Here is a 13,908-nt window from a genome sequence, read left to right as displayed (position 1 = left end):
TGCACCCCTAAATATTTCACATGATTTTACACTGGAATATTCTCAACAGATTAGTAATTGGAATTATGTATGGACAATATTTCACATTTATTGAAGTTAAGTTCCAGACCAAAAGCAGAAGAGAATGATTTGATAATATTAAGTGCAATAGCAACTTGATCCTTGTCTTTTTGAAACCGAGCTGTATCGTCTGCTAATTTAGATTTTGTATTTATTTTCAAAATATTGAAATGTCTTTTAATTCAGGGTTGTTTAAAATGCTAATAGATGGTAATTCTACAACTAAAAGGAATAAGATAGCTGAAATAGGGAAACCATGGTGTACACTACGGTGAATATTACATATTTTAAATGCGTTACGATTAATCATAATAGAACTATTAATATCTTTATAAAAAGTATTGTTAACAGAGACAAAGCTAGACCCGAAACCAAAAGTGTACAACGAATGTATTAGGAATTTATGTTCAATTGTATCAAATACTTTACAAAAGTCGAGGAATAAAATTATAGCCTCGGAGTCAATTGAAACTGCGTAATCAATCAAGTCTAAAACTAACCTGTTACAGCTAATTTGGCAACCTTTTCACAAAACCAGTTTGGGTTTCATTAATAATGTGGTTTAGGCCCATTTAAAGTTTATTAGAATGTGCAAAAGTTATCAATTTATAATCTGTATTTAATCATTTAAAAGGTATCCAATTATCTATGAAAAGGTGATCTTTATCAGGTTTTGGTATTAAGGAAATAACCCCTTGTTTCATGGTAGTAATCATTTCACCATTAGCTAGGCATTCTTGGAACATATTGAATACTGGTCCCTCTAAATGTTCCCAAAAGTGTAAATACAATTCCACAGAAAGACTGTCTGTTCCAGGTATTTGCCCTACTCCATAGATTGAAGCGCATCTCTAATCTGTTCTATAGAAAACTCATCTTCACATATGGACTTGAACTCATCAGAAATAATTGGAACATGACCATGGACATGTTTCATAAAACGTTCATATTCAATCCCATTCAAATTAGATTTATACAGATTTTCATAGAAAGAATACACATAGCTAGAGATGATCTTTGTATTTACACAATCTATTGTCAATTTTTAAGGCAGAAAGAGATTCTCTTATAGTTCTGTTTTTCAAGTGCAAAAAAATAACTTGTGTTTCTCACCCTCCTCAACCCATTTTGCTCCAGATCTAATAAAGGCCCCTTTAGCTAAATCAATGTACATTTGAACTAGTTCTAATCTGTTTCTTTCTCTGCTTTAAGGGTAACTGTAACGGCTGTCTTTGGAGAGAGTGAACCAAGGAGCAGCGTGGTTAGTGCTCATCATGAATTTATTGAAGATAGAACACTATAAACATAAAAAACAAGAAACCGACAGCCAAACAGTTCTGTCAGGTGCAAAACACTAAACAGAAAATATCTACCCACAAAACCCAAAGGAAAAACATGCTGCCTAAGTATGACTCCCAATCAGCAACAACGATGTACAGCTGTTCCTGATTGGGAGCCATACCCGGCCGAAACAAAGCAATCCCCAACATAGAAATACAGACATAGAATGCCCACCCAAATCACACCCTGACCAAACCTAAATAGAGACATAAAAAGGCTCTCTCAGGTCAGGGCGTGACAGTATCTTTTTCTAAAAGAACATTCAATTTATTCATAGGCTCATCTTCTTTCAAACAGTTTTGCTTCTTTAGTTCCTTACAGCATATAATGGCAATAGAGTTTACATTGAATTTAAATATTTCTCAGTTACTTCCATGCTTTGGTTCTAAATCATTTGAATTAAACAAGTCTATGATCAAGTTATTTATGCTCTTGTTAAAGGCTGGATCATTTAGGAGTGAATTATTACGTTTTCAGTATGTTCGAATGCCACTGGATTTTTCGGAACATTCTAACTTCAATAATATAATTTTATGATCAGTCGAAGGAGAAAGTTTATGACTTACTTCCTGTACATACTGTAAAAGTGGGGGAGAAATGAGAAACAGATCAATTTTGGATCTGATCATCATTGACCTATTACACCAGGTGTATTCGTTTAAGTTTGAATTAAAGAAATGGCATGTATCAACCACTGTCAGTTTACTGCAAAATGAAGTGATAATGTCACTATTCTGAGATCTTTGCGCTATTCTAGGTGGAAATCTATCTAAAAAGTTATCAGGAGTTTAATTAAAGTCTCCAGCTATTATAAGCCATGCATTTGTATACTTGTTTTGCAGCTCAGTAAGCTTATCAGCACGATCCAAAAAGAAAGTATTATTTGAGGTGTGAGAATTTTACCCATACACATTGCATATAATAAAACAAGCATTATCTAGTTTGGAGATCAATATAACCCATCTCCCATCTTTGGACACACATGACTGAAATATCGCCTCTAAATGTATGAAGCAATATCATAGTACCAGCTGAGTGATTAGACCCATGACTAATAAACATTATTTCCCCATTGTGATTTCCAAAAACTAGAATCTGAATCGCAGGAGTGAGTTTCCTGGAGTAGAATGAGATATGCATTAGAGTATTTACAACATTAAAAAAAGTGTTTTTCTTTTAGTTATGTTTCGTAAAACCCTGGCATTTAGAGATACAATATTTAGTGCATTGAATTCAAAATGTTGTATAACTTGAAAAAAAAAAAATAACAATAATAAAACAAATAGTGTAGTAATATGAATAACTTGTTAACTATTTGAACTAGTAAGCTAGGTAGCTAGTATGGAAACCTGAGCTTAGAGAAAGAACTGGACTACAATAAACCAAGGTAGTTGTGATCAAATCAAATCAAATTTATTTATAAAGCCCTTCTTACATCAGCTGATATCTCAAAGTGCTGTACAGAAACCCAGCCTAAAACACCAAACAGCAACCAATGCAGGTGTAGAAGCACGGTGGCTAGGAAAACCTCCCTAGAAAGGCCAAAACCTAGGAAGAAACCTAGAGAGGAACCAGGCTATGAAGTCCTCTTCTGGCTGTGCCGGGTGGAGATTATAACAGAACATGGCCAAGATGTTCAAATGTTCATAGGTGACCAGCAGGGTCAAATAATAGTAATCACAGTGGTTGTTGAGGGTGCAACAGGTCAGCACCTCAGGAGTAAATGTCAGTTGGCTTTTCATAGCCAATCATTCAGAGTATCTCTACCGCTCCTGCTGTCTCTAGAGAGTAGAAAACAGCAGGTCTGGGACAGGTAGCACGTCTGGTGAACAGGTCAGGATTCCATAGCCGCAGGCAGAACAGTTGAAACTGGAGCAGCAGCATGGCCAGGTGGCCTGGGGACAGCAAGGAGTCATCAGTCCAGGTAGTGCTGAGGCATGGTCCTAGGGCTCAGGTCCTCCGAGAGAGAGAGAGAGAAAGAAAGAAAGAATCAATATGATCAATATGATGAACCTGTATTCACATTTACAAACCTGGTGATATAAAACGGGGTGAATGTAAGAATGACAATGAACTTATTGTTTTCATATGAAGAATAGGACAACATCGATTTCAAGTCAATGTAGCTATTTACCTGAGCACAGTGCTTTCAAAACATTCAGTAGTCTCATGACATTCACTTGAGGTCCTGGCAATCGATTTTCTTTCCATCGATAAATGTAAAAGGGCAGCTGAAAGATGCTCTCTTCCCTTCTTCTCTAGCCTTTTTTTTACCACCGGCCAAAGTTTTTCCCTTTCAGCAGCATCTTCTGGAGTTAGAGCCTCTTTGATGCGTAGTTTATTCTCCATGAAAAACATGGACTCCTTGGCTTCTTTCCATCTCTGTAGATTCTCATTGTGAATTGCATGATGGTTGGCCGAGGAGATCCGTCCATCCCTTTGCTTTCCCAGGCGGTGCACCACGTCAACGACATCCGTGAGCTTGTCTTCGAATCCTGGGTGCTACTTTCCTGAAGATGTCAATGGTAATGCTCCGTATGTTCTCCCCTTCCTCGTCTGGTACCCCATGCAGTTTCAGGTTCCATTTCCGCCTGTGGCGCTGGACTACGATGATATTCTGTTGCAGTTTCTGTACTTCAGTTTCCATGGTCAGTATTTTTTCTCTGTGGGTTGACACTTGTTTGAGGAGCTGCTGCACAGTGGCTGAGAGAGACTCCATTGATTTGGAGGTAGTCTCTGTTGTCTTTTCAATGATGGCCAGTTTCTGAAAGATTGCTTTGAGAATGTCAGGGCTGGTTGAACAATTTTCGACTGCCCTGTATTTGGTAGGAAGGCTCTTACTCGGCACAGGTGACAGTGGTGAAAATAAGGAGTATTTTGCCATGAGTTCTGGAAATCTTCACATGGACTACATGCTTCTGTCTCGCTGCTAGCATGAGGTTATTACCATCTGTTCAGCCATGCCTTGGCTTTTTCGGTTTCTTCTGCCCATGTAGTTGTGTGATCACCATGTTTTCCAATATCCTTCTGTTACTTCATATAGGTAAGGATCAGTTTACCAAAGAAAAGTATCAAAATCCTTGAGTTTTGATCATAATCTTGCTGGTTTGTCGGGACGTATGTTCAAATACACCCGCTCAAAGTGACGCCATCTTGTGTCCACTGCTTGTATACTTTGTATTTTGGTGAATTTATAATGACATCTGGGAACTTTAGGCATACTAACTATATCCATACTATAACCAATAAGCATACTACATACTCAATTTACGTTACAAAAAGTATGGTTAGTATGAGTATTCGAACACAGTTTAGCTGTTCCATATGAAACAGATTGACAAATCATGGAAATTTGAAGAACTATGAAGACATTCATTCCTGCTAGTCAAGCGTTGTTAGGCAACAGTAGCCTTTGCAACACTGCTCCCTTATGGCTAACGAGAGTGTGAGAGACATACACTAAGTTTGTGCTTTAATATTAACTAAATACTGCACTCTGACCCACAGAAGTTATTTGCTGGATTCATGACAGTGTTAGACAAAATCCTTCATCCCCCCAAATGCCAAGAGTGTGCAAAGCTGTCATCAAGGCAAAAGGTGGCTACTTTGAAGAATCTAAAATCACTTTTTTGGTTACAACATGATTCCATGTGTTATTTCATAGTTCAAATAGTAAAATAAAGAAAAACCCTTGAATGAGTAGGTGTGTCCAAACTTTTGACTGGTACTGTATATATACAGTACTATTGGAATTTGCAGCTGTTGACTTACTGCAGCTAGAAAGAGAGCAGTTGATGGGTTTAAAAAAAGCTCTATCTACAGATTGGTAAACACTATCCATAATCCGTTTTCAGATCTGAAAAGCAGAGAAGTAGGGGAAGATTTCATACCCTCAATGTTTTTGTCTGACTTGTTGGGGGAGTGGTCAAAACGGCAGTTGTTTGGGAAAAGTTGGGAGAAAATGTGGTAATGTAGTTACTAAAACAGCTGTACCATGAGATCCGTAGTGAATATTATGGTTCCGAGAACAGATATGAATAACAGAAGTAGAAGAAGATTTCATACCCTCTAACTTTTTGTCTAACTTGTTGGGGTAGTGGTCGAAACAGCAGTTTACAAAAAAGTTAGAGAAAATGTTGATGTGGTTACTAAAACAGCGGTAACTTTGTATCAGAATATAATTTGACTTTCAAACGCCAGATTTGAGTAGCAGAGAAGTAGACAAAGATGTAAACGCTCTAACTTTTTGTTTAAGTTGTTGCAAAGTGGTCAAAGTAGCTGATTTGTGTCAAAAGTTGCATTATTGCATTTACAGTGAATGTAAATTGTAATTGATGTCACAATGTGGCCTTTTAGAATCTTGAGGAAGTCCCATAAAAGGGGATGAAAAACAAAAGATAAAATGTAAAAAAAGATGTAATAAACCAGTATACAAGAAACTCAAGCATGACCATCCTGCACGTTTTAAAGTTTGAACGGCGTTTCTAGTTTGAACTGTGTAAGAGGAGTATCGTGCTAATGAATAATAATAATAAGTATGTCGAAGATTGAAGCTGGAGCTTTTGCTTCGCAAGCCCCACAATTAGACCCTTCTGTCTGTGGTGTAGATTTACGATGTGTCGCTTGTTCAATTACGTCATCAATATACGCCATGCTGTCTGGCCAATCAGACCACATGGTTCAAGGAAAGTCAAGTGAGCTGTGCGGAAGAGACACTTAAGCTGAAATAATTGACCGTAAACTTTATTCCTTCAGTATTTCTTATTCTCATATGTTCTATGGTTATTCTGTCTTGAAGATGAACAGTGTTGGAGAGGGCTGCACTGACCTAAAACGGGAATATGACCAGTGTTTTAACCGTTGGTTTGCTGAGAAATTCTTGAAGGAAGATCGAAGCGGTGATCCCTGTACCGAAATGTTCAAGAAATATCAGCATTGTGTCCAGGTAAATACATGATATCAAACACGGACAAATGTTGTTAGCTAGCTATCTGCTCATAATCACCACTCATTGATGCTGTACCTTACTTCTAGGTAACCAAAACAGCCATGATGCAACACCATTGTGTCAGCTGTCATGATATTAGGCCCCAGAAGAAGTACATTATTCAAAGTGCTGAAGCACAGATGCAAGGGGAAACTTAGCTACTTTGTTATAAAACATCGTTGACTTAAGGACATCTATGTATTGGAAATAAATATCCTCAATTCATGATATAGGCCTATTGTCTTCTCAGAATCCATTATTATTTAATATTTTTAAATGTTGGATGCAAGTGTCTCATCTAATGATACAACTACATATGTTGTGCTTGTATTTGCAGAAGGCCATCAAAGAAAAGAACATTCCCATTGATGGTGTAGAATTCATGGGCCCCAATAAAGAGAAACCAGACAGCTGACAGATGTGATGGAGGATCTCCCCAACAACTTTGTGCCCTATGACTCACTTGCATTGCTCACTGGGCTTGCCATGGACCATGTACAGGGTTTCCACCCTTTTATCTTGGATTGGGTTTTGTTTAAGGTCGCTGTCCTTCTAATGTGGAGACTAATGAGCATTCATATGAAGGATCCAACATGCTAAATTACATGACGATGGGTATTGTAATTTGTATGTTTGGCATGGATTACAAGTGGAAGCTATGAATCCAGACATTTGGGTCAGACCAATAAATATCCATGATCACATCAGATACTCATTCATTGTAAAGGACTATGATGCTTTGCAAAGGGAGTTTCATCCTTTTCAGTTATAGAATTGTTGATGTCTATTATAAAAGTGCCCTGGCTTAATGTCCCTCAAGACAACTGAAGAAGGCATTAATGTGGAAGTATTGGGCTAGAAGAGAAAGCTCAAACATCATACAAGGTCGTTTATTTGGTTTGCACTGTGCAAGAGCAGATGTTTTGTCTGTCTCAGTCTTAGCTCCATTGCACTTCAGAGTATGATTTTTTTTTTCTGTGTATGATGCAATGTAATGCTGTGATTGACATGTACATTGACAAAGCAATAAATCGGAGAATCATGTTTCATTACTGCCAAGTAATATTTTTAGCTCTGTGGATGGACATCAATGTGTCACACAGGAAACCTAATCTGCAATGTGACAAACCATTGAGTACAGGTGTTGGGTTTGTTTCAGTGTTTTAATTGAAAACAAAATGCTTGCATATAGACACCACAGGTTACAAAAACAGAGGAATGAACTGGCTGAAGTTCAATATTTCTTTAAAATAAAACATGGGATTTTCAGAGGTTTACCAGATTACAATCAAAATCGATTTCCAAACGTATTCATTCATTCTTAGAGGTTCACACACACTTACAATTCATTTAAAAAGGAATAGACGATGCAGGTAGATGTTCACATTTAGTTTTTGTTGGGTGTCGCACTTCTCAGGGCAGTGTTCATCAAACTGATAATGTTCATACATGTACTTGAGCAGCAAGACCAGTTAATTGGCATGTTAACAAATGGTCTCACCAGACATCAGAACTGAGCTGACTAGTGACCTGACATGGGGAGCTGAAGCTTAAGGAAATCAGGAATATTAAGGCCAACAGGAGGGCAGGGGTGACTGATAAAGGAATGTACATAGCAAGCAAAAGGGGGACAATTATTTGAGATCTGGGATAAAAATAATAAACTGCCCCTAATCATCAGTGCCCTCTTGTGAATGGCCGGCAGGTCTATCGATAGTGGCGTGGGGGCGGGCTATGGTACGGTACTGGGTGTCGCCTCGCTGGGGGGCTATGGCGGGACACAAGGCGGCGTGGGGGTGACTGATAGCGCTGTGGAGGGGACCCTCTGCTTTGGTAAGGTGGTGAGTAGCCACGCCCCCGGGGGGATCTGGAGCGAGACCGCGAGCGACCGTAACTGGCACCACGCTCTCCGTGGACACGAATGTTCGCCGTCTCCCCCTGAGAGACAGAGCAAATGAAAGACGACCCGTTTTCCTTCATGAGCTTGAATAAGCTTGATTTGACTCGCAAATGCACTCATATGTCTTGTTTTACCGTGGAGAGGTGTACTCACCTGATGGGAACGGAACTCAGTCCTGTCCAGTCTGCGCAGGGCGTATTCCATGTCCTCCCGACGGACAAACTCCACCACTCCTTCACCATCTCGCTGCACGTCGGCGAAACACACATCCCCTGCCTCACGCATATGGTCTTTCAGATCCTGCCAGCTCCCGGTTTGGGGCAAGCCTGGGAGGGGATACAGAACATTGTCATTTTACCAAAACCTCTGCTCGTTGGAGTGAAAGAGTGATATTTTTGATGTCATCAAATATGGGTTTTCAAGTAAAGTTTCTATAGACCTGTTTCAGGTGGCATGTACCCAATTCACATTTGTATTTACATTTCAGCCAAAGCTTTGAGGGATAGTATAAGTATGCAAATAGTCAGTCACTACTAGTATTTTCCCTTGATTTGAAAGAAAAGTACTATCTGACTGCCAGTTGTGTTGAAACCTAAGAAATAAGCTCTTCTAGCTATACAACACAGATACAGTTAGGGCCAGGACGATACCAGCATCTAGATAACTCTTTAGTCCTTTAGAAAACCTGCTGTATATAAAATAGTGTGCTATAGCTAGGAAAATAAATGTGACTCTGGATGACAAGATGATGATGTTTGTTTTCAACATTAGGGCTGTTTTCCTAAAGAAGATCCGCTTCGTGTTGTTTCCTTGCCACGACACTAATGAGTACCGTGATACTGGTATCGTCCCAGCCCTAGATACAATAGCGAAATACCTCCAAGCAATGGCTAAAACAAAAATTTATAAAACATACACCTACCAGTCACTATGGCCGGGTGTTTGGGTTTATGCAGTCAACATGATCAGTTTGAGTTTTTATTGTTTTGCTCGTGTTTGTTTTGGGCAGCTGACTTGACCTCCACTTAGTCCCCTTGACCTCCAGTCCGCCAAGAGAGAGAGAGACAAAAATAACACTTCCTACGACTCAGAACGTCCACCTACCAGTCACTATCACCCGGAACTCAGATCTCCGAGTTGGGGGCCCAAACCTCCCCCTAGGACCCCCTCCTTCTCCTCCTCCCATAGGGCCACTAAATTTGGCGCCAGAGGAGCGAGGGTATTCTACACGCAGCTTGGAGTCTCCGAATCCATATCCATTCCTTCCATAGACCGCGTCTTCCGCATCCCTAAGAGAAGAGAGCACAGAACTCCTTACTTACTTGCCTAAGGGAAATACACTTGGCAACGCCTTCTCCATCCGTTCCCTGAGGTCAGTCCCTGGTGATGTTACTAAATCAGAGGAGAACAGCTTGCCAAACAGCCAGGAATTGTGATTGGACTTGTACACGCACTAGATCATCCCTGGAACTCACCGTGGATCATCGAAGCGAACAAAAGCAAAAGGGATGGTTCCCCTGTTATTCTTTAGTTCGATATCCCGGATTTTTCCATATTTGAAGAAGAGATCCTCTATGTCCTTCTCCTGGACGTCCATTGGAAGATTTCCCACGTAGATCCTTCCGTCAGTCATTGTTGGTATTGGTTAGGCCCTGCTAAAATAAACCGAAGGCACCTGCAGGCTTCAAACTCACTGATCGATTCCAAGAACAATGGTGGAGATTATCCGTATCCTAATCCTAGTCCCAATCCTAGTCCATCCTCTTCTAATGCTTTAAATAAATAAAAAACATCTAGAATCCGTATCCTAATCCAAATCCTAGTCCGTCCTCTTCTAATGCTTTTAAATTGCATACAAAAAATGGTATAGAATCCGTATCCTAATCCTAGTCCCAATCCATCCTCTTCTAATGCTTTAATTTGGAAAAATCTAGAATCTTTGTGGAGCAGGAGTTGTAAATGTTGAGTTCAATATAATCTGCACAGCACCTTGGACCAGAGTCTGAAAGCTTTAGAACACAGGGTAATGCTGATGAATGCCTTGGACTCATAAATTATACAACTATCTAGCAGAAGTATTTTGAACATGCACTAGTTAGTGGCTAACAAGCTAGTACTACCAGAAATACTTTCTTTAAAAGACATTTAATGTATTTGTGGTACTACTGACCTTCCTTCAATGTGACATATCATAACAAACCACTTCAATAGGTTCTGTAGCAAAAAGAGGCGGGTTACAGTTAGCTTACTAGGAGGCAAAATCTAAAGAAAGGCTGCGCTTCAAACTCAAAGTAGACAGCCCTCGGCCCTAAACACTCAGGCCTTGGGGGAATCCCCGCGGTCTAGCAAGGGAAATTTGCAACGTAAGCCCCTCAGCCCTCGTTTTTAATGGAGTTTGCGAGTGTACAACTATGTTCACTTCGCTGCCTGACACGCCCCATAATTAAATTTTCGATGATTATATCCGCTAAGAAAAGTCTGCCAAAACTTAAAACCTCAACGTCAATATGGAGTCAACATACAAGTGTAAGTAAAAGTGAATGTAAATAAGTTAGAAATTGTGCTACTAATGCCCACACGTCTCTTAAAAGTAATGATGCTTTTTTTTGGTTAGCTTTAGGAAATTGTAGAAATAAACATTTTCCTTCTAATAATATAGCTAATAGACATGCAATAATAAATGACCATAGCATATATAAAGCACCCACAACCGAAAACACAATCTTCGCGGCATGGATGAATGACGAATTTCCGGGCAAGGGCGGTCCATTTAAAAATCATTTCTTCCCCCCTCACCCTGCAAGTTTAAAAAAAAAAATGTTTTAACCTTTAATTAACTAGGCAAGTCAGTTAAGAACAAATTCTTATTTTCAATGACGGCCTAGGAACAGTGGGTTAACTGCCCCTTGTTCAGGGGCAGAACGACAGATTTGTACCTTGTCAGATCGGGGATTGGATCTAGCAACCTTTCGGTTACTGGCCCAACGCTCTAACCACTAGGCTACGCTGCCGCCCGACGAGTGACGAGTATACTCATCAGACGTCATCAGAAGTGGGGGCTGAGGGGATAGGGTGTGTCTTAAGTGTTTGGAAAGCAGCCAAGGTCTGGCAGTTACAAGTATACACAGTCAGAAACAAGTCAGCCCGCTAAATAAAGTTAGCATGCTAAGCTAACAACATGGCTAGCTACCTATGTGTTAGCCCTCGAGAACCCAATGGAGTCACGATAATACTAATGTTAGTTACCAAATGTGTTTGCATTCGACAAAACATGCTTTTGAGTGTACTTTTTCCCCCTATTGAATTCGATTAACTAGATAACGTTACGTCTACAGTTCGCTAGGTCCGAAAATGTGTTATAACACTACAATGCGTGAATGATTAACTGGCTAGCTTGGTAGCGACGTTCAACTCTAGTTCGAGCTAGCTAGGTAACTTTAGTCCTCTTTTGTTGTTTCCGTCCATGATAACGTTAACTAGTCTACTCCCCTCTTTAATTTTAAAATGTAAATAGCAACAAGTATTTAGATCGGTTATTAACCTTTATGAATAACAAATTATTTGCTATTAAAAACATATAATTTCAGACATACCTCAGAGTAATATTTGGAAAATATGTGGAAGGCTACCGAGCAGTTTCTTCCTAGCCTCAAAGCAGGAAGTCAGCTCGAGTTGTCGCTGGTTCGCTACGTCAGAAATACCCGCCCACTTTTGAGACAGAACGAATTTGCATAGGGCAGGCTAATCAAAAAAATCTTCCCCTTGAAGGCATGGCACAATCTGTAATTTCGACAAACTGACCCTGCCACTTTGTGTAGCGAACTGATGGTTGGATGGGGCTGGCGAATAATCACTCTCAAATTAAGTTAGTTAGAAGCTATGGATTAAATGACAGTGCATAAGATGACAAAAAATGTATCTGATGATATTGAATTCTATAGGCCTATGCTGTCTCTATCATCAGATAATTGACACTAATTTCATGTCAATCTCCTTGACTGGCCTACTCAAGACATTTTATGCTTCTGTCAATATTCTGTCCATGTTTCTGTTATGCCTTCCCAGTAAGCAAAATTACGTTGAAAATACAGTGCATTTGTAAAGTATTCAGACCCCTTGACTTTCCCCATATTTTGTTACATTAGAGCCTTATTCTAAAATGGATTAAATAGTTTTTTCCCTCAACAGTGGATACACAATACCCCACAATGACAAAGCAAAAACAGGTTAAGAAATGTTATTTAAAAAGAAACAACTGAAATATTACATTTACAAAAGTATTCAGACCCTTTACTCAGTACTTTATTGAAGTACCTTTGGCAGCGATTACAGCCTCAATTCTTCTTGAGTATGACGCTACAAACTTGGTAGACCTGTATTTGGGGAGTTTCTCCCGTTCTTCTCTGCAGATCCTCTCAAGCTCTGTCAGGTTGGATGGGGAGCGTCGCTGCACAGCTATTTTCAGGTCTCTCCAGAGATGTTCGATCGGGTTCAAGTCCGGGTTCTGGCTGAGCCACTCTAGGACATTCAGATGCTTGTCCCGAAGCCACTCCTGCGTTGTCTTGGCTGTGTGCTTAGGGTCGTTGTCCTGTTGGAAGATGAACCTTCGCCCCAGTCTGTTGTCCTGAGCGCTCTGGAGCAGGTTTTCATCAAGGATCTCTCTGTACATATTTCCCTTGATCCCGACTCGTCTACCAGTTCCTGCCGCTGAAAAACATCCCTACAGCATGATGCTGCCCCCACCATGCTTCACTGTAGGGATGGTGCCAGGTTTCCTCGCTTGGCATTTAGATCAAAGAGTTTAAGTGCCTTTTGGCAAACTCCAAGCGGGCTGTCATGTGCCTTTTACTGAGCAGCAACTTCTGTCTGGCTGCTCTACCATAAAGACCTGGTTGGTGGAGTGCTGCAGAGATGGTTGTCCTTATGGAGGTTCTCCCATCTCCACAGAAGAACTCTGGAGCTCTGTCAGAGTGACCCTTACCAAGGCCCTCCTCCCCCGGCGGCCAGCTCTCGGAAGAGTCTTGGTGGTTCCAAACTTCTTCCATTTAAGAATGATGGGGGCCACTGTGTTCTTGGGGACCTTCAATGCTGCAGACATTTTTGGTACCCTTGCCCAGATCTGTACCTTGACACAATCCTGTATCGGAGCTCTACGGACAATTCCTTCAACCTCATGTAAATAAGGTATTTCTGTTTTTTATTTTTAAAACCTGTTTTCGCTTTGTCATTATGGGATATTGTGTGTAGATTGACAAGGAGAAAAAAACAATTTAAACCATTTTAGAATAAGGCTGTGTCGTGACTTTACTTTCATTAATCTGATGTTATTTATTTAATCCACTAACTATGTTTAATTGTTAACCGATTAAATTAATCATGTAACAATTAACTCAATAGGAATTTGGGCGCCACGGAAGAGTTTGTTTAAAGAGTTACCATCTCCCGAATTAAACTCTATGAGATATATATCCATTTCATCAATAAACCGTCATCTTATTAATCATTACCTCTTATATCATAATTCTGAACGTCGTCTACTCCTTGCATCTGCAAAAACCTTACTCATGATTCAGGACTACACCAATTGGTTTAATTATTTATTTACTAGCTAACTAAAATG

General features: G+C 39.9%; 2 protein-coding genes across 4 annotated transcripts; one reads left to right on the top strand and one right to left on the bottom strand.

The window, feature by feature from the left end:
• Window positions 1–6,067: 6,067 nt before the first annotated feature.
• On the top strand, window positions 6,068–7,437 carry LOC106568193 (TP53-regulated inhibitor of apoptosis 1). Its single transcript, XM_014138321.3, has 2 exons — window positions 6,068–6,346; window positions 6,726–7,437. Exons 1-2 carry the CDS (start codon window positions 6,173–6,175, stop codon window positions 6,801–6,803), a joined length of 252 nt encoding a protein of 83 aa, XP_013993796.1. The 5' UTR covers window positions 6,068–6,172; the 3' UTR covers window positions 6,804–7,437.
• Window positions 7,438–7,532: 95 nt separating this feature from the next.
• Window positions 7,533–11,984, bottom strand: LOC106568192 (serine/arginine-rich splicing factor 9). Of its 3 annotated transcripts, none has more exons than XM_014138317.2 (5): window positions 11,882–11,984; window positions 9,764–9,943; window positions 9,393–9,577; window positions 8,442–8,614; window positions 7,533–8,326 (listed from the first exon to the last, which is right to left on the bottom strand). In XM_014138317.2, the coding sequence occupies exons 2-5, from the start codon at window positions 9,919–9,921 to the stop codon at window positions 8,096–8,098; spliced, it is 747 nt and encodes a 248-aa protein (XP_013993792.1). In that variant the 5' UTR covers window positions 9,922–9,943; window positions 11,882–11,984; the 3' UTR covers window positions 7,533–8,095. The 3 variants fall into 3 exon arrangements, with proteins under 3 accessions (XP_013993792.1, XP_013993793.1, XP_013993795.1); XM_014138318.3 differs by having other exon boundaries at window positions 9,764–10,297; window positions 11,882–11,980; XM_014138320.3 differs by having other exon boundaries at window positions 9,764–9,940; window positions 11,882–11,970.
• Between the last annotated feature and the right edge of the window lie 1,924 nt (window positions 11,985–13,908).

Source organism: Salmo salar, chromosome 13 (genome assembly GCF_965601325.2).
Source record: "Salmo salar chromosome 13, fSalSal1, whole genome shotgun sequence".
Classification (NCBI taxonomy): domain Eukaryota; kingdom Metazoa; phylum Chordata; class Actinopteri; order Salmoniformes; family Salmonidae; genus Salmo; species Salmo salar.
The sequence above is the reverse complement of the archived record's forward strand: the minus strand, read 5'-3'. Positions and strand labels throughout refer to the sequence as shown.